General features: G+C 35.3%; 1 protein-coding gene across 1 annotated transcript; it reads right to left on the bottom strand.

Moving 5' to 3' along the window:
• Positions 1-6,373: 6,373 nt before the first annotated feature.
• Positions 6,374-11,854, bottom strand: LOC128995554 (uncharacterized). The gene is made up of 3 exons (XM_054420572.1): positions 11,798-11,854; positions 10,089-10,116; positions 6,374-6,855 (listed from the first exon to the last, which is right to left on the bottom strand). The coding sequence occupies exons 1-3, from the start codon at positions 11,852-11,854 to the stop codon at positions 6,374-6,376; spliced, it is 567 nt and encodes a 188-aa protein (XP_054276547.1).
• Between the last annotated feature and the right edge of the window lie 9,350 nt (positions 11,855-21,204).

Consider the following 21,204-nt stretch of genomic DNA (forward strand, 5'->3'; position numbering starts at 1 on the left):
CATAAAACAAGTTGCTATGCCAGTTTTTGCAATAAGAGCAATATTGATAAACATAAACTACGGCATGAAAATCTGTACAGTTGTAATAGTCCGGCCATTAAAGAGAAATATATAGTGGAGGTTCAACAAAATTGTTTCAAAAGGTTTTTCGACGGATTTCATTACTTTTATACCTCCACACAACAACAAAAAAAGTCTACCAAAATCCGACTTGGTAAAGTACCTGATATTATGGTATTTAAATTAAAATAATAATCGCTCCCAGAGAAAAATAGTTAAACACATTTTTGCTAGATATAGTGTGAAGTATATCGTTTTTAATGTTTAAAAGGGTGGGAAAACTAAATCTGCAACTTAAAATTTGATTTGATCCCACAAAATGGCCGCCAAAATACAATTCATGGAGAAAAAAACTAAAATAAAGCGATACTTTTAATATTTTAACGCATCGTGCGAATCTGAGATGTGCCTGATAATTATATGCCAATTCAAAAGTTTTTGCACTTCTTAAGAAATGCAACGGAATAGCACAGAAAATGCATTAGGGTGACAGTTAAAACGGATCAATGTATTTATCATGGAGGAAACCCCAACTTTAACTGCTTATATCTCCTGAACCACTAGGGTTAGGAAGAAATGTCAAGAATAAAATACCCCCGTCACAGCGAACCTGCAGACTAAGTAAATTTCCATTTGCCTGATTTGTATTTAAATTAATTCAATTTAAATAAAATTAGGTTTAACGTGTAGCTAGGTTTGCTGCCACAGGGAGGCTAATAAAGTGTGAATGTTAGTAGAATATTAATATTAATAGTTTAGTATAAATAAATAAGTTGACCAAGTTTGATCAAAATTTATCCATAAACAAGCAAACTACAAGAATTGACAATATCCTCCATAAGATTAACATGGGAATTTTAAATAACACTTTTTTTATTTTCTCCGTAACCAATAAGGGTACAAAAGACGTTAATATACTAAATTATTTCTTTTTTTAAGTTCTTTAAAATGGTTTAGAGAGAAATTGGAAAATGTTGTGCTTTGGGGGCAAAAAATAAGAAAATACCATCTTTACCCCATAAAACCCCCCATAAACCCCCTCTCCCATGGTCCGATCATGCTGGTTCTCGAACTCATTTGAATAAATGTAAGTTTAAACGTTTATACCAAATTTCATCAAAATCGGATCATTTTTGCTTGAGTTATTCAAAAAATATATAAAAATATATAAACGTTGACATCCGCCATTTTGGAAAATGGCATCCAGAAAAGAGAGTCCCACTCATACAGAGTGAACACCGGTCAAAATATCATCTCTACTACTATACAATATCATCTAGCATAGTGTTCAACGGTTACCTTTCGGGGTGAGCCAACTTTGGAAATTGACATATTTTACTACATTTGCCTCCCCACTAGTTTACAATTTGTTTAAATTTCATTTTACTTATTTAAAGTATACAAAAACATTTAGTACCATCTCTAGGATTGTGATTTGGGGTAGTTGTCCAGCAATGAAGCTTGAAAGATAGAGTGTGGGGGGGGGGGGGGGGGTGGAATGGATCAATGTACCCAGCAGCCACCTGTAGCCTCGAATTCATCCAGACATTCTTCGAGATTTACCTAAGCTAAGGAAATAAATGGAAGGGAGCCCAACTATGATTTCTGCTGAATATGATTTTCTATTGAATTAATTAGGTACTGTATTCAATTGTGCAGATAGCACATTATGATAGGGTATAAAACTTGTAACTGTAGCAAGACGAATAATGCAATATCCTTTTACCTTTTCAATACTACATTGTAATTAACAAATTAACGCTGAAGAAAAAACATCATATGAATAATAAGTTTTTAAGATGGATGAATAAAACTAATATTTTTCAATAATTAAAATTTGTGGATCACAGTTCCATCTACCAAGGCATAAAGAGTAGTGATTTACCTACTTCAATGAGGTTACAATTATTAATAAAAGTAGCCTATTAAAATATTCATTAACTTGTTGCTTCTTGTTTACAACTAGACTGTGGTCAAAAACTCGAAATATGGTACTACTGTAATGTAATGATGAACTAAATAAAGTACCTATACTATTTCTTACGTCATACTGCAGCAATAACAGGAGTTTTCAATACATACGGGTCTAAGTAACTGTTTTACTAGAGAATAAAAATAAACTGGATTTGATGACGTCATCAGCAGTACATTTTGCCACTTGTTAGCTTTGATTGCCATCAATCGTAGCAATGTTGAAGCAATCGGGTTGTATCGATTGTAGTTCATTGTTGCAATGTTGACGACTGGATTCAAATTTGTTTTCCTACAGTTACCTGACAAAGCAGACTTCCTTGCACTGATTATAGCACGCAATGTAGCTAATTGCTGCATTTACTTACTTTTGCCGCACTCCAGTATTCCAACCAAACACAAAACAGTATGCTTATATTAGGTACGTAATACGTGTATGCTTGGAAATAAGTTGGCAAAACTTATACTACGACCACAATCAGCTGGTGCAGCGTTTCACAGCCTTTTGAATTTTTTATAGGCCCACGACTTAACCTGTTGTTTCGTGTTAACATTCTATATTCGTTCAACGATTGGATTTAACCTAACCTAAAACGTGTTGTTTTATAGTAACTGTTGGAAAAATATAATGTGTAACGCGAGCGCAAAGTGCCACTTAGCGCACTAGTTAAACAAATAACTATTACCTACGACCGTTTTTTAAAGAAGCCATTTCAGTCCAGTTCTTAGAATTGAAAAGTTTCACTTTACAGCTGTTTACTTTCATATCCGCATAGTTTCATTTCATATCCGCATAGTTTTCTCATATCCACACATGTAACGGACCAATGAGGTTCAAGTATTGAGAGAAAAGAATTAAAATTGTAATGCTTCGAACGTCAACTAATCAGCTGATCAGCTGATCAGTTGACCAATTTAATTGTTGATCCGACTTGTTCATGTTTATACTCGCGTATTCTTAATTAAGTTGGTGGAAGTCCAAAAATAAATGAAATATTTGCCGAATTGTACCTGATACAATATTATTTATGGTAAGAATGCTGCTAGCAATGTAATATTTAACGAAGTTTAACAAACACGTAATTACAGGAAATCAGCTGATTATACAACAAGTCGTTGCATCACTTTCAGTGGCAATGACAATACACGAAAACATAACCTCTCTAAAAAGTTATCAGTAGTTATTGTTAGTAATTAGATCCAGATTGATAGTAATTAAAAAACGGTCGTAGGTAAAGTAGTGTACGCAAAAGGCACTCGCCAAGGCTCGTGCCTTAAATTTTCTACTCGTGTCGTAAAGACTCACTTAACGCAATCGTTGCGTAAACTACTAATTGTTGAATGTAAATAGATAGATGACACGGGGAAACAGTTTATTGCACTGAAGGCACAAGAGATTAAAGGCAACTATTGGTGTATCAATAGTTCGACACAGGGGCGGCTCCAGGAATATTTTTTTAGGTAGGCACATATTGATAGTGTAATGGACACAAAAGAATCATAGACAACAATAATTCAACATTTATAATTGGTTTAGTAGGATATGGGCGAAAAAGGAGAACACAGAGAAATTAATCGGTTATTGCAGAGAAATTCATCCTTTATTAAATAAATAAATATATTTTAGTGTAACCAACAGGAAACTGGGAGTAAAATACAAGGGAGATTAAACAAACACAAACAAACTTTGTTTAGCTGGAACAATAGGATATGGGTCGTTCAGATAACACAATTTATATATAACAATTTATATAATAATTTATTATATAAATTATTAAATTTATATAATTTAATTTGTTGATATCAAAAGAACTTTTGGGTATAAAATATCTAAAGATTATATTTTAAGTACTCCATGGACTTAGTCCAACGTAGCCCTCTTATCTATATGTTGAATGAATATGTATTTTATTTTGATCTCAAATAAAAATAAATTATTTCAGACTAACAAATACTGTGGAATTAGGTCATCGCAAAACAAAGCTTGAATTCAGGGACCGAAACATGACAAACATTTTACAAACCAGGACTTTTACACAATACACCATAAATTATTCTATGCAATTTGACAATTAAATATAGCGTGCATACTATATGAGTAAAGTACGGTCCACGAGAGTATGCAGTTGAGGGAGGAGCCAATGAGGACCGCGCGTTGTTGCCAAATCTAATACTACCACCTGATAAAAAATATTGCTTAGTATATTTTAATTAGTGATGTCAACAGGTGATATGGCAACGTCGCACTAGCCCTGTCTTGTGATTGGCTGACGCCAACTGGAACTGCAGACTCTCTTGGTCCTGACTGTAGTTACAAATTGATTTAGAAATAAAAACAGAAATACAAGTTGATCAGTGTATCCCATTTTTGATGAACTATGTTTACAGTCTGATGGGCTTTGTTTGATGTTCAACATTGTTCTGTGCCTTAAACAAACTGGCGGCACTTGTCACATGTTAGACACCTGTTCGTCTGTATGATGCAATTTATCGAGTATATTCGAGCTCGAGACTATTCGAAGCCAAGCAATAATTTTAATACGTGAATCTTTGCGACCATACCTTCAAAAAATAACCCCTCTCTTAATTAAAAGTTGAGTGGGGATATTTAGTAATTAAAACACTGTCGTAGGTAAAGTAGTGTACGCAACCTATATTAGAAGATCCATTACGATATGGAGTGTTGTGAAATTCGACATGAAATAACAAAGTCGAAACAAATCAGCCCAAATCTGCTGTCTGACATGTATAAAACAGGTGGTATGAGTTGGAGTTGAGTATTCCACGTTTACTTACAGAGGTGAAATGATAGAAATATAAGTATAGATTGTCTTCATGTATGGGCAAAAAACGTGTGTATAGTTTTCCCATTTAGTAACTCTCATTACGTTTTCAATTCATTCCCAGTGTAGGCTAATTTAAAAGAAGTAATTTTTAGTTTTATAGACAAAGTGTGTAGTTGAAGGGAGTATGTTTTATCTATGGTAGTTGTATGGCCCGGACTCTTGGAGCATGTGTCAGTGCGGTTCGCGACTTCCACAGAATTCTAAGTGACCACAAACTTTCTGAACTTCTTTGTGTTGCGTGGCCTCAAGACAAACCTTACATAACTAACCAATCGATATTTTCATTCATTTGTTTGTGCCAACAGATATGGAAGTGTAAATGGAAGAAAATTGCTTCAGCCAAGTAAATGTTTTTAGTATGTTTACTATCATTTTGCACATTTGTTCTGTTTTAGAACTGGTCCTTCGCCTACGTAATTTCCTCACTATTTTTCTCAAAATAATCTTATACGCTACAATAGGGAATGTTGTGAAACTCCACGTAAAAGAATAGTTGAGTCGAAAGAAATTGGCTCAAATCTGCTGCCTGATAAATCTAAAACCAGATATGAGTTCGAGTATTTCATGTTTACTAAGTGGCAACATAATTAAAGGTACCTTAATATAAGGTTATGTTGCTCTCAAACACGATGGTGACTAATAATTTTTTACTTTTAATTGAAATGGTGACCATACACAGGATAGGTATTTTATGCCGAGAAATGGAGATGAGTGGCGCGATTTTGTTGTAGTCTTGTAACTGACTAAGGCCGACATGTTTATTAAACGGGACTGTTAATTAATAGCTCATACAGCTACAACAATGCATTTCTACGTGGACACTATCCAATATAACGTAATTCTCACGTTACTATGGACCAGTTCTTTCTCGTACTTTAGCATTATTAATTGCAACCATTGACCTAAACCCCATCTAACACAGATTCTAGCAAAGCTCGGCAACCGTGTGATGGAATTCAAATAGTCAGTACGCTACAGGTGGTTGCAAGCTTTGTATAGATCAAAACTACCCTCGCCCCATCCACATCGTCATGGATTTGATGTTCATTCGAGAGTGTTTTGATACAATAAGGTTCTGGTGAGTGAGTAGTAGGGAGTAGTAGCAGAGAGACACACAGTGAGTAGGAGTAGTGAGTAGCTGAGTGGAGGAGGAAGGGTTTCCGGTAGCTGAGTGAAGGAGGAGGTTTCCGGTAGCTGAGTAAAGGAGGGAGTTTCCGGTAGCTGAGTGAAGGAGGAGGTTTCCGGCAGCTGAGTGAAGGAGGAAGTTTCCGGTAGCTGAGTGGAGGAGGAGATTTACGGTAGCTGAGTGAAGGAGGAGGTTTCCGGTAGCTGAGTGGAGGAGGAGGTTTCCGGTAGCTGAGTGGAGGAGAAGGTTTCCGGTAGCTGAGTGAAGGAGGAAGTTTCCGGTAGCTGAGTGAAGGAGGAGGTTTCCGGTAGCTGAGTGAAGAAGGAGGTTTCCGGTAGCTGAGTGAAGGAGGAGGTTTCCGGTAGCTGAGTTAAGAAGGAAGTTTCCGGTAGCTGAGTGAAGGAGGAGGTTTCCGGTAGCTGAGTGAAGGAGGAAGTTTCCGGTAGCTGAGTGAAGAAGGAGGTTTCCGGTAGCTGAGTGAAGGAGGAGGTTTCCGGTAGCTGAGTGAAGAAGGAGGTTTCCGGTAGCTGAGTGAAGGAGGAGGTTTCCGGTAGCTGAGTGGAGGAGGAGATTTCCGGTAGCTGAGTGAAGGAGGAGGTTTCCGGTAGCTGAGTGGAGGAGGAGGTTTCCGGTAGCTGAGTGGAGGAGGAGATTTCCGGTAGCTGAGTGAAGGAGGAGGTTTCCAGTAGCTGAGTGAAGGAGGAGGTTTCCGGTAGCTGAGTGAAGGAGGTTTCCGGTAGCTGAGTGAAGGAGGAGGTTTCCGGTAGGTGAGTGAAGGAGGAGGTTTCCGGTAGCTGAGTGAAGGATGAGGTTTCTGGTAGCTGAGTGAAGGAGGAGGTTTCCGGGTTGATTCTGAGCAAAGAAAATCTGTTTTAGCGAATTTCCCATAAAGGGAATAAGCTAAGCTATTATCGTAGGTCTGGTAAGACCTGGATCCGGGACATATTTTCTTTCTCGTTTTGATGTCCCCAGAGGCGAAAACACCAACCGTTTAAGTAGATATATATGTGTATCCGTTAGCACGATAATTTAAGAAAAAATTATCCGATTTCGATTAAATTTTTTACAAACCTGTACCTAAGTTTATTCAAACGAGTTCACGAACCAGCATGATCGGACCATGGAAACGGGGTTTTATTTTATTGTTTATTTGTGACGAACAAAAAAAAGTGCTGTAAATATTCTACAAAGGTGACTATTTTGTCTTTCCACCATGAAAACAACTTTATCAAATTAGCTGAAATTTCACACAGTAGCTAAAGTGATGTTGTTTGAAAAACCTTTTTAGATTTATTATTTCACACAATCAGAAACAGAAGTGTATACTGTTGTTACCAAAATTCAAATGTAGTGAATGTGGGAAACGTGATTTAATCAGCTGCTTAGATCTCTGTTGTTCGGAAAATATATACTTTGGGAGACTTTACACCAGAAAAACAATAAGTTAAAAAAATAACAACGTGAAATTTAAAGTTGTGTTAACTTCTATTGAAGTTAAGTATACCTTGACTTACAACGGAGATAAAAGTATTAGTTTATACTTTTTAAGCCGGGTTTTCCTAGGCGCGGAATTGGCGAGCGGAGAGAGGAACGCGGAGAGCGGACTCCACTTGTCTTAGGAAATTTAATGTTACTGTTTTCCTAGAAGCGGAGCGGAATGCCATGTTAATTTCAATTCCGCTCTCCGCGTTCCTCTCTCCGCTCTCCGCTTCCGCGCCTAGGAAAACCCAGCTTTAGATACTTAGAATGCATTTGTTTTGGAACTAAAATCTATTCAAAGTAATATTTTGTGAGGAGAATATTTTAACACTTATTCACACCGAAAACGATCACAAAACAAACCCCATAATCTAGGACACTAGCTTGGATTCGTCGTTCATAACATTTCCGGCAATTTTTGTAAAATTACTGAATTTCCTTAACTCAATCTTAAGTTGTAAGTGAATACCAAAAACATTGTTGTAATTGAATCTAATGTAATTTCAATTTTATGAAGTGAAAATGAGATTTTCCGATTCCGAGGCTGAATTGTAATATTCATAGTGAAACTCTTACTTTAATAAGCTGAGCTTTTAGCTGTTACGGCCCCAAAAGTGCTTTTACAAAAGCTTTGATAAAGTAAGGAAAGTGTGATAAAAGGGGCTGAAAGGAACTTTTAACCACTTTATGTGAGTAATTAAATAACAGGGCATTACCCCAAGACCAGTTGATATTTTGAGCTCGTGCAGTTTAGGCTTTGGTAGTCTACAATTTACTACACTTTCATGATGAATAACTGTAATCTCCCGTCGCAGCAAACCTGCAAACGAAGCGAATTTCCTTAGCGAATTGATTTCGACTAAAATATTTCCTTATAATTGTCAGATTCATTCCCTATTTAAATAATTTAACGTGTGCTTTTATTTGCCACTTGAAGGAAGAAAAAAAATGTTTTAATAGTACAGAATGAAATGAATAAATGAATTACCAAATTTGATTAAAATAAATTAAACAGGCAAATTACAATGTTTGAAGTCATAACACACACCGATACCGGTACCTGTATAATCTTTTGGACATTTTAGCATCTTTTAGTTCAAAAATCCAAAGTTTTGCCCCTCTTCAGTACTTCAAACATTAGAATACCTGTATCATTTAGACATTGAATCAATTCACAAACAAACAAATTACAATTTTTGGAGTCATAACACACGCCGATACCGGTACCTTTATAATCTTTTGGAAATTTTAGCTTCTTTTAGTTAAAAAATTTAAAATTTTCGCCCCTCTTCAGTACTTCAAACATTAGACTAACTGTATAATTTAGACATTGACTCAATTCATAAACAAGTAAATTACAATGTTTGGAGTCATAACACACACCGATACCGGTACATAAGCTTTTGGAAATTTTAGCTTCTTTTAGTTCAAAAATCCAAAAGTGTTGCTCCTCTTCAGTACCGTACTTCAAACATTAGACTACATGTATTATTTAGACGTTGGCGTGTATTTAATATCAGTAATACTTTACGTCTTTCTACGTAGCATTTTGAAGTCTTCGCGAGTAAGAGTAATCCAGCTATGTATCAGTGTACTAATCCCTACTGTTGGAGGCTGCGGCAATGTTGCAGCAGAGGGATTTAACATTCCCAGAGTGCAACAGAGATACAGGTGAACTAATTACATGCGAATCATCTGTCAGCTTCAACTACTCTTGGGAGTTTGGAACTGAAGTTAACACTATGAACCATGTTTTATGTGAGTTGACAATAGTAGTTCTGAATATCTGATGTAGAGAAACGTTACAAAACTATTAAATTTTTTCATTTAAGTAGATTTGTCCGTACCTTTCTATGAATATGAATCTGGAAATTAGAAAATCTTTTAAATCTGCTACAAAAACCAGCTGGGAGAGGAACTTTTTATAAAATAACAGGGAGGACCACACCTAATAATTATAACCTAACCTAACCTACCCTGAGGGTAAACTGTGTTTTAGATTAGGTAGATTTTGTTATTTTTAAACTAATTAAAATCTTATTTGGAAGTCGATTTATCGGTGTGGTCCATTTAATGCCAAAAGTACCATATGAAAACTAATCTCACTTTACCGTTCTTTTTCTTTATAATTTATAAATAAAAATACTTTTTAAAAATGCCACGTTTTTAAACGCACTAAAAAGTATAAAATAATATAAAAAATTTTAAGAGAATAAATACTTGTAAGATTTAAAACGAAAAACGTGGGGCGCATGATGATTTACGATTAAATTCACCTATTGAACTATTATGATCTATTGCATGCGCCCCACGTTTATCGTTTTAAATCTTACAAGTATTTATTCCCTCAAAATTGTTTATATTATTTTATACTTTTTAGTGCGTTTAAAAACGTGGCATTTTTAAAAAGTATTTTTATTTATAAATTATTATCTCGTTTTTAGTCTATGTAAATATGTTAAATTTTATACATTTTATTAAGAGGCTATTTTATATAGCCTCTTAATACGTAACCAAAACCCAAAACCTTATTATCTGTAATTAGATGTTTTATCTTTACTTTGAAATTATTATTTTACCTTTTTAGAATATCTCGGGAGCAGAACCTGTATCTCTGAACCTCTGCTCTTCTAACTGTCAAATTTAAGTATTTACAGCTGACTTAAATTAATTTATATGTTTACATTTTTTTTTATATAAACATGGAAAATTTGGAAGCCAAAGGGGCGTAGCCCAAGGGAAATATGAAAATTAAATGATATAATATTGCATTGTCATCCATTTGTGAGCTATGTTTCAAGTTTCAAGTCTCTAGCTCATCGGGAACTTCGATTAAAATTGATATCAAAATTTGTAGGAAAGCGAGCTAATAAAAACAAGCCCATGGGGCGTAGTCCAAGGGAAATATGAAAACTAAATGATATAATATTGCATTGTCATCCATTTGTGAGCTATGTTTCAAATTTCAAGTCTCTAGCTCATTGGGAAGTATCAAAATTTGCAAGAAAGCGATTTAATAAAAACAAGCCCATGGGGTGTAGCCCAAAGGAAATATGAAAATTAAATGATATAATATTTCATTTTCTTCCATTTGTGAGCTATGTTTCAAGTTTCAAGTCTCTAGCTCGTCAGGAAATTAGTATAAAATTGATTTCAAAATTTGTACCGGACAAGAAAGCGAGCTAATAAAAACGTTTTAAAATACGCCCATAGATGGGATATGGATTGGATACTTCTATCATTGAATAGGAACCTGGGTTGAAATACCATCAAAGACTTAACTTATATTAAATTAACCACCGAGGGATTGAATCAATCACAAAATTTGTGATTGATTCAATCCCTCGGTGGTTCGAAATCGTATATTTATCAAAGTAAAAACGCCTCTTAGGCTAGGAGAATTCTTTCTGTATCACAAAAACTACCACTATTTGAACAACATTTTCAACCAGGTACAATTTATAATTTTTCAAGACAAGCAATCGGTCAACGTTTTCAACAAGTATGTCAAATCGTGACAATTTTATTTAATTCTTAATAGATTTTCTTGATTAATCGATTACTACGGGTTTGTTTGGTTCAAAAATTATTTATCTAAGTAACCTTTTTGTTCTTGTCCATTAGACGAGATGAGAGTGATTTTAACACGTTTTTGGGTAAGCGATCCACCCCTACTATTGACAGAGCGTTTTTTGACCAGACAGTTAACTATTTATCTTTCACTCGGGTTGAAAGTAAATAATTCGACTCAAGGGTTGGTGAAGCAAGGGATGGTCTAGAGAGGCGGTGTGCGTGGAATGACTAACCGACCCTCCTACCACCTCCGTTACTGACACTCTAAACGTTATTTAGTCCTGCCCTAGTGTATATACCAGTACGATTATTTTTTACAATAAGATAATTTTGTTTCTCCACGATATCAACAATCGTGGACCAAGGTGAATGCAAAGGTTAGATGGTTAGCAAGTAAGATAAAAGATGTTTTTGACGGTCGTGCATTAATTGCGCCAAAGAGTTCCTTAATTGCGCTGAGCCCTCAAAGAGTCCTAAAACATTTGACTTAGTTGCGCCAACCCCAAGCCAGGTAGGGGTGAGTTGCCGTCAGAAGAAATGTCCTTGATTACGTGTCATCCTAACCTAACCTATCCTATCCTACCCTAACCTAAACTAACCTAACCTAACCTACTCAATTATACAGTCAAAGAGTCCGCCACTTGGCTTGGTTAAGGAACCTATCGGGTTCTCTGGAGTAGTTGGCGCTATTCAGGAATACCCGACTACCTGACTTTTGTCAGTTGGCGCAATTAATGCCCACCCTTTTTGACAGCTGGTACATGTGGTTCAGAACCTCTGGGTCTTGAGGCTGCTCCATGGTGATTAGTGGGGATTGAACCCGTTCCTCAAGGCTCGAGATTTAGCGTTGTATTTAATAGTCACAGACTCAGACTCAGACTGGAGATATCTGACAACATAGATGTGTAATTTATCACATACTCTATTTTAAGGGTACTGTATGTTTGATATAGTTTTTACTAAGTTACATAACATAACTAGGTGTGTATTATGTTAGGTGAAAGTTATAAATAGAATACTATTGACGTGAGTTGCGTACACTACTTTACCTACGACAGTTTTTTTAATTACTAAAAATCACTACTCTTAACATCTAAGAGAGTTTGTGTTTTCGTGTATAGCCTCTCACTGCCACTGACAGTGATGCAACGAAACATTGTACCAAACACTAATTGCACCACTCAACAATTAAATTGACCTGAACAGCTGATTAGTCGACGTTCGAAGCATTACAATTTTACTTCTTCTCTCAATCCTTCAACTTCATTGGTCCGTTACCCGTTGTTAAGTAAAACCATAGATAAAGCATAGTCAAAAACTGTTCTGTTATGTAAGTGCTGTTATGAGAAACTTTGCAATTCTAAGAATTGAACTGAAACAACGGTCGTTGGTAAAATTATTATCAAACTCAACTCCCTTTGTCTATTTTAGATGTTCAGTAGAAAGATGACCCGCCCATACTTCGCCGCTTAAACTAATAAAGCCATTTTCTATTTAAATTAGTTTAGCTCAATCAAAAATTATACACCACATCAAATCATATCACGTAGTAGCTTACAAAATCAAAATGAAACCAACGATTCAATTCAATGATTCGATGATTTATTAGGCCATTAAGCAAAGCAATAGGCTAAGTCACTTACAATACAAAATAAATAATACATAGTCCATCTCTTGATTCAGAAATAAATGCAAGTTAGATCAATATAGTACCTTACCCCATTAAAGTTAGAAATTGTATAAACTACCTGATTGCGTTTTTAAATGTTCATTAAAATAATTTTACCCGCCAAAGGTGTTCAAACAGCAAAGATTCTGCTGTACAGTATTTATTTATTTACTAATTTATTTATTAATACAAACGACAAACTCCAATTTACAACAAACTTGCTTTACTTAGTGATATTTGTAATAAAAAAGACTTATTGGACATCAGATAGGAAACAAACATTTGTTGGAATATACACTGTATAAAAGTGTCAGGCATTTGGAGGTTCAAAACATGTCATGGATCGCGAAACTCCAGTTTGTGGTTTACCGATATTTGTCACATGCTTCAGTATTCTTACTGGTTGGTAAGGAATTAAGTCAGCAAATGAGTTTTTAAATTTCTGTTATTTAAACGAGGTGTTAGCCCGTCCTACGTACGGGAATTCAGTAGTCAGTTAAAACCGTGTACAATTCAGATCAGCTAGTTTACACATATCAAGACAAAGTTTCTTGCAGTTTTAATGTGAAAAATCATCTTGTAAACAAATGTTGTGTGACCAAATATGTTTTTATTCCATCATAGGCCTATACGATATGCATTTTAAATCCGATAATTTTACAATAAAACAGCAATTCTGCAATTTTTACGATGTGAAAAGCGTTGAAGTGAGATTTGCAGCCGATTCTCACAGACGCACACTGATTATAAGTAGCCTACAGTAGAGAGAGTAATAGTCAATTGAGAAGTGTATAGACTTAGTCAACGATGCCACCTTCCATAGCATACCTGCCTCTTCCATAATTATTATCACCACAATACAACTACTATACACAATTTCCAGTAGGTCTGAATAGAAACGACCTAAAATAAAACGATAATATCCAATAAAATTCACAGTACACATAAATCGTCACACCTATCCTTTATATCAATTTCACTGCATTAATTGCTAAATAAATAAGTGTAAACAAAGAAAAGTAAAAACAATAACAGTTTGTTTTGAAACAGCTGTTTGGTTCAAATAACATTCATTTGAAAAAAAAAGAACTCACGATTACTAAAAGAACTGGTCACATGTAGCAGGAATATAAAACGTATACACGCTAGTAAAGCTAATGACGTAATTGTCAATGTTTATTATCCATACCGTTATCAGTTCTATCCTTAATAATTACCCACCCTCATTGAATAAGTGTACATCGTAATTTCCCATATTAGTTCATTTAAACTACAATATATTCATAGTTTTCACGTTTGGGGACGCTGATAGGCACCCCCAAACGGAACCACACTGAACACGATTTCATAAAAGGATGGTTTGTCTAATTGCAGTATCCTAGGTCAATGTTGACGTTGTGTACAGTCTTTGTATAAAACCCGGCTGAGGTTGTGGTGGTAATTTAAAATCGTGATTCCTGATTATTCTTGATCTTCTTTTTATGACATCAATATTTCCGGGCCTAATCCAAACAAAATTAAAACAGACAAACATTAATTGTAAACAAAAAGCTACCATGAAGAATTAAAACATGTAAACATTGTTATTTTTCTATTCTTTCCTCGAAAAGTGGAATAGTAAAATAATTTGCATTTATCCTTTTTTATTAAGACTCGTGTACAGAGCCTCGATTTGTACTGTGGTTTAATTAATTTTGGTCTAAACTGTTTTAAACTGTGGTCTAATTATCCTCTACTAATCTTACTTATTTCCTATAATCAATGACAAAATAAGAGTAAATAAAATAACCTCATAGTTCCATAGTTTACATTTAACCAGCTGTTAGTTAAAACAAATTATATTGCTCTAAAACAAATCGAAGATTACAAAGATTGCTTTAAAAAAATAATTTCAACATCCTAGTATTTTACTGTGTATAATTTAATTAATCTGTCATTCTCTTACAGAAGAATTGAACGTATCAATGATTTGCATTACACATAGTATAAATAAGTCAACCCTAAGTATCTCTTTACATTTTTATCCAAATGCTGAATTTGTGACACAAAAGCTGAATGTTTACAGCTGTTATGTTAAGCAAATTGTTTTATGCCAAAAGCTAGTTTAGAATCTTAGCGTCGCCTGCTAGACTTAAAAAAAAATAAAACTTAATTTCTAAAAAACTGGGACCCTAAACTAAATTTATGGCTTCGACATTCCCTAGTTCTCAAAATTATCTTTCTTTCAACACAAAAATCATGGAAATCCGTCGAGTGGTTGATTCAGAATCGTGAAATAAAAAAAACACTGTTTCGTTTTAATATTATAGATTATTGTTTCGAAATTTACTCTATGTTATCTATACTTATTTAATACGCAAGCAGGAATTTTGTGACAATTACTCCTCCGAAACTACTGAACTGATTGACATGTTTTTGGTGTCATTGGAAAGAGCGTAACGTGAAGTTGTGCAGGAAAACTTTCTTTTTAGGGAAATAATTAGAGAGTGAGGCCCTGGGGCCCTTTAAAGTTTCGTATTTCTCCATAAGATTAACATGGGAAACAAAAATTGTTTTCGAAACTCCAGCTGTTGTCAGAAATTAAATATTTATAATTGGTCTCCATGGAAGCATGAGAAAATTCACAATGTTTACTTTTGCTTTGACATTTAAATGTAAACAACCAGAACTGTCAAATGTCTATTTCACAATTTTAGACAGCTGATAAAAAAAAAAAAAAACTATGCGGTAGGTTTATTTAATCTTAAACTATATGATAGATTATTATAAATCTATTTCAATAATTATGAAACAAATTTTTCCCGTTGCGAAGCAAAAATTAATAGTAAGAAGAAAAAGATATGTTGTAAACAGTCAATGTGTAAATTATCGAAGTTGTATTAAAAATGTGTATAGTTTTGGATGTTGGTTTGTGTTTAATGATATAAGTTAGTTATTAAATTTTTATTTTAAGTTTTAAGGATTTGGCATATGACTAAGCCTATGATAAATAACACCATTTCAGATTTCTGCCAGTTATTGCCTAACTCTGTCCAGTAGAGTTTAAAGTAGCAGACACCTTATTGTCTACAAATTGGCTAGATAACTTAGGTACGGTACTTAATAAAAGCTGACAGCCTTTTTACGTTGACCTTAAATTGTAAGCTTACCTTTTCCCAAAAATTCACCCTTCAAAATGGAAAAGGACTGTTACGTAAATTGTAAGTATTTCCATTGGTTGATAATCTTTTTGTTGGCTCTTTTGCTCTTTTAAAATTATTGGAAATTATGACTGTTATAAGTTTTCAACCAAGTAATTTGTTTGTAAATAACTCCTGTACTTCTTTGCAATTGCTCGATTTCGAGCAACATGTACACTAGTTGTCACTAAAATTCTGATCTAATTCACGATCAGCTTCACGATAAATAGTCCAAAGATATGTACCGAGCAGCAGATTTGCTCCAATGAGGAAATTGCGATATATATATTACTTCTGAAAAACGTAAAAATGTATTTTGCTGTGGAATCGGTAAGATGAACTTACGGCGAGTCAAGACAAATGATCGCTTCTCGTAGACCGGACATTCTGCGGGTAACGGGGTGTAAAAGGTGGCTGGAAAGGTGAATGGGGTGAATGCTAAATGGGAAACCGGCCCCGGTCAAATATACCTAACAGTCGATCAATGGATCTACAGCAGAAAATATTTAATGGTAACTATTTAAGTTGACCAATTTGTTTAGACAACAATTTTCGTCTAATCAGCTTAAAATATGGAATAAGACATGAATATATAAATAATATAAGATTGTAAACTTATCATTTACAACATTAAAACTTCCAACGCCAGTTTGAAATAATTTTTGATAAGTTGGGAAATCATAGTAGTTGGGGGATAATAACTTATTTTAGTATTTTAATATTTTAAAAAATGAACCCAAACAATGCAGACAGATCGTAAATACCTTTTATAACCTATTCCGTTATCACTATATCTTAATTTTTTCAAAGAATCCTTTTGGTATTGCCTGCCATTGTGCACGTCTAAAACCCACCCAAAAACGTTTATGTAGACATTTAATACATGCAATGTAGAAAAAATTGTAAATATACTGCTTAATTTAGATACTTCTTACTTCAATGCCTTCCAGAGCTGATTTAAACTTGGGTGTAAAACGTCCACAGTGTAAAAATATTTATTGATACACGTGCAGCTCAGTAAAGCTATTTGTCGATAGTAAATTAAATTTATGTGTATAAGATTACAGAATCGAGTGATTTGAACCACGTTGGTAGGTCAGTCCTTTGTGGGCCTGTTGTTTACTTGTGTTTGAGGTGTTAATGAGGATATAGGTCCTTGTGACCAGCTACTAGAAACACACAGCATATAGTAGCCTACCTAAAGTCACTTGCAAGTTGGGGCTACATAACTGCAACAATGAGAGTTTATAAACATTAAAATTACCTACAACGTTCTGTCTATAAGCTTTTTTAGAATCAAATCAACCAGAAAATAATATTTTTGATGTTCATTTGATCACTATGGTCTAAAGTGCCATGGTTTCCAAATTTAACTGGAATGATGGCCAGTCAGACATTTTAAACCGTCTAATGTGTACCCAATTAGTCGCCTATAGGAATTGCAACAGTTGGAGTTCCTACTCGTATTCTTATATCCTACAATCTTACATACATACATGTACACAGTGTTGTTTGAGGAAAATACGCACATAGTGGCGTCCCCATCTTAAATAATCGATAATTGATTAATTGATACAATATAAATAAAATATAGTTTCGAAACATTTGCTAAAATTTATATATATATATATATATAGCATTTTATCTATTTAAATTAAAATTCATTAGGTACAGTTATATAATTGTCAAGCTAATAAATATATTCTGTTGTTGTAAATGCAGTAATAAACACAAGTCCATGAAGCTACTGTAGAAGAAACTTTTCCATGATAATACCAAATATAGAGCTCCATGTAGAGTGTTGTTTTAACTGTTCAGCCAAAATTAATAAAATACGGCTTTAAAAAATGTGATAATTTATAATTTTTAAGTAAAATATATGAATGGTTCAGTAATATTTGTGAAACGCAGACAAAACATATAAACATGCAAGTGCGTTTGTAATTTTTTTTGCAATGGATACCGAAGCCCCCAGATAGTATAGACTTGGGGGTCATTTTTGGAGAATAAGTACGTATTTGACCATCCTCACTATAGTAGCTGTTTTTTGTAAAATTTTAGGTAAGTTGCTGCAATGGTTTTTTATCGTGATATAAAGATTTAAGACATTTCATTTCATACGACACAAATATTGATAGATTTAAATTTTCAAGATTATCTAATTGTACTGCAAAAGATATAAAACGTATACATATTTAAAATTGTTTCACAATAGTGTTTTAACAATATCATCGAGTACTTATTGTATTTAACGATGGCTCTTGATAAAGGCATTAAAATACCGCCCCTTTTCAAAACGTTAAAAATGCCATTGTCGTAGATGACACACAACAAAGCATTCATTGAGCTCATCATTATTGCTCGTTACAAATTCATTAGTACTCCATATAACCACAAAGGCGGAATTAATCCGAACGCATCACAGTTGAAATGCAGATAAATACAGTGCTGAACTGCATAATAAGTTTATTGAGCGAAGCTCTTATACGTCGACTCTTATGCATTTCGTAATACGCAAACTCCTCCTAGACGGATGAATCAATCGTTTTCAAATTTTGCATGGTGATAGAGACCATATCGGTGAGTGCCAACATCTATATGGCGTTAAAAAAGTCTCTCAGGAATCCGCCCCACTGGGTCTCAAAGTTTCAATGTAATCCTTATGGAAGCAGTATTTGACACATAAACAAAAACATATGATCAGCTGTTGACTGCAGTAGAAAAGAAATAGCTGATAGCATTAATCCACAGATATTAGAACAGAAACGGTATGGATCATAAATATAATCAAATGATGACACTAGCTTGAGGTCCGTGACGTAGGAAGTGGTGAAGGAAGTAGTAAAGGAGAGCAGTCTGGAGTGTGGAAACTGTTTATGACGATTAGATTTAGGTATCTGCATTCCTAAAATTTTATAGGAAGGGAGGAAAACTGGTCCGCGACGTAGGAAGTGGTAAAGGAAGTAGTCAAGGCGAGCTGTCCAGAGTGTGGGGACTGTTTATAACGATTAGATAAAGGTAATATTAAAGGCATTCCTAAAATTCTATTGGAAGGGAGGAAAAGGGGTCCGCGACGTAGGAATTGGTGAAGGAAATAGTCAAAGCGAGCTGTAGGGAGTGTGGACTGTTTATGACGATTATATTAAGGTACCTGCAATCCTAAAATGCTATGGGAAGGGTGGAAACAGGTCCGCGACGTAGGAAGTGATGAATGAAGTAGTCAAGGCGAGCTGTCCGGAGTGTGTAAACTGTTTAAGGCGATTAGATTAAGGTATTTGCAATCCTAAAATGCTATGGGAAGGGTGGAAAACAGGTCCGCGACGTAGGAAGTGATGAATGAAGTAGTCAAGGCGAGCTGTCCGGAGTGTGGAAACTGTTTATGACGATTAGATTAAGGTATCTACAAACTTAAAATGCTATGAGAAGGGAGAAAACAGGTCCGTGACGTAGGAAGTGGTGAAGGAAGTAGTAAAGGCGAGTTGTCTGGAGTGTGGAAACTGTTTATGACGATTAGATAAAGGTAATATTAAAGGCATTCCTAAAATTCTATGGAAATGAAGGAAAAGGGGTCCGAGACGTAGGAATTGGTGAAGGAAGTAGTAAAGGCGAGCTGTTCGGGGTATGGAATCTGTTTATGACCATTAGATTAAGGTATTTGCAAACCTAAAATGCTATGGGAAGGGAGGAAAAGGGGTCTGCGACGTAGGAAGTGGTGAAGGAAGTAGTCAAGGCAAGCTGTCCGGAGTGTGGAAACTGTTTATGACGATTAGATTAAGGTATCTACAAACCTAAAATGCTATGGGAAGGTAGGAAAACAGGTCCATGACGAAGGAAGTGGTGAATGAAGTAGTAAAGGCGAGTTTTCTGGAGTGTTGGATCTATTTATGACCAATAGATTAGGTATCTACAAACCTAAAATGCTATGGGAAGGGAGGAATACAGGTCCACGACGTATGAAGTGGCGGAGTCAAGGCGAGTTTTTCGGAGTGTGGCAACTGTTTATGACGATTAGTTTAAGGTATCTGTAATCCTAAAATGTTATAGAAAGGGAGGGAAACGGGTCGTGACGTAGGAAGTGGTGAAGGAAGTAGTGAAGGCGAGTTGTCCGGAGTTTGGGAACTGTTTATGACGATTAGATTAAGGTATCTGCAATCCTAAAATGCTATGGAAAGATAGGGAAACAGGTTCGTGACGTAGGAGGTGGTGAAGGAAGCAGTAAATGTGAGCTGTCCGGAGTGAGGGAACTGTTTATGCCGATTAGATTAAGGTATATGCAATCCTAAAATGCTATGGAAAGGGAGGGAATCAGGTCGGTGACGTAGGAAGTTGCGAAGGAAGTAGTAAAGGAAATGTTGTTCAGAGTGTGGGATTTGTTTATAACCAATAGATTAAGGTATTTGCAATCCAATAATGCTAAGGATAGGGAGGGAAACAGGTCCGAGACGTAGGAAGTGGTGAAGGAAGTAGTCAAGGCGAGCTTTTCGGAGTGTGGGAACTGTTTATGACGATTAGATTAAGGTATCTACAATCTTAAAATTCTATGGGAATAGAGAGAAACAGGCCCGCGACGTAAGAAGAGGTGAAGGAAGTAGTAAGGTGAGCAGTGTGGAGTGTGGGAACTGGGAACCCTTTGTAGCAGTTAGATTAACTTATCTGCAATGCTGAAATGCTATGAGAAGGGATGGAAGCATGCCCACAACATAGAAAATGGTGAAAGAAGTAGTAAAGGCTAGCAATGTGAAGTGTGGGCAATGTTTGTGGCAATTATATTAACGTATCTAAAATACTAAAATGCTATGGAAAGTGATGAAAACAGGTCCACGATGTAGGAAGTAGCTTAGGAAGTAGTAAAGTATGAGCATAATGTGAGAACCGTCTGTGGCAGTTAGATTAATGTATCTTCAATCCTAAAATGCTAAGAGAAGAGAAGGAAACAGGCCCTACGACGTAGGAAGTGGTGAAGGAAGTTTTAAAGGCTGGCAGTGGAGAGTGGGGGAACCGTTTGGGCAGTTAGATAAATGTATCTAATACCATTATATTGTCAATATACCAATATATAGTCAATTCTAATACTTAAATGTTACGAGAAGGGAAGGAAACAGGTCTATGGCGTAGGAAATGGTGAAGGAAGTAGTAAGGCTTGCAGTGCAGAGTGTGGGAACTGCCTTTGGCAATTACATTAATGTATCTGCAATCCTAAAATGTTATGGGAAGAGAGGGAAACAGGTCCACGACGTAGGGGGTGATGAAGGAAGTAGTAAAGGTGAGCAGTGTTGAGTGTGGGAATGGATTAATGTATCT

Source organism: Macrosteles quadrilineatus, unplaced genomic scaffold, assembly GCF_028750875.1.
Source record: "Macrosteles quadrilineatus isolate MER2022 unplaced genomic scaffold, UCM_ALF_1.0 Scaffold_5__1_contigs__length_97177068, whole genome shotgun sequence".
NCBI lineage: Eukaryota > Metazoa > Arthropoda > Insecta > Hemiptera > Cicadellidae > Macrosteles > Macrosteles quadrilineatus.

Bases quoted from the DNA above. Each gene is read 5' to 3' on its own strand.
- LOC128995554 (XM_054420572.1), bottom strand. From the start codon at position 11,854: ATGGAGCAGCCTCAAGACCCAGAGGTTCTGAACCACATGTACCAGCTG. The intron at 10,117-11,797 runs GTGGGCATTAAT...TAAATTTGACAG, and splicing joins TGTACCAGCTGTCAAAAAGG to TTAGAAGAGCAGAGGTTCAG. The intron at 6,856-10,088 runs GTTCTGCTCCCG...TTCTTTGCTCAG, and splicing joins GCAGAGGTTCAGAGATACAG to AATCAACCCGGAAACCTCCT.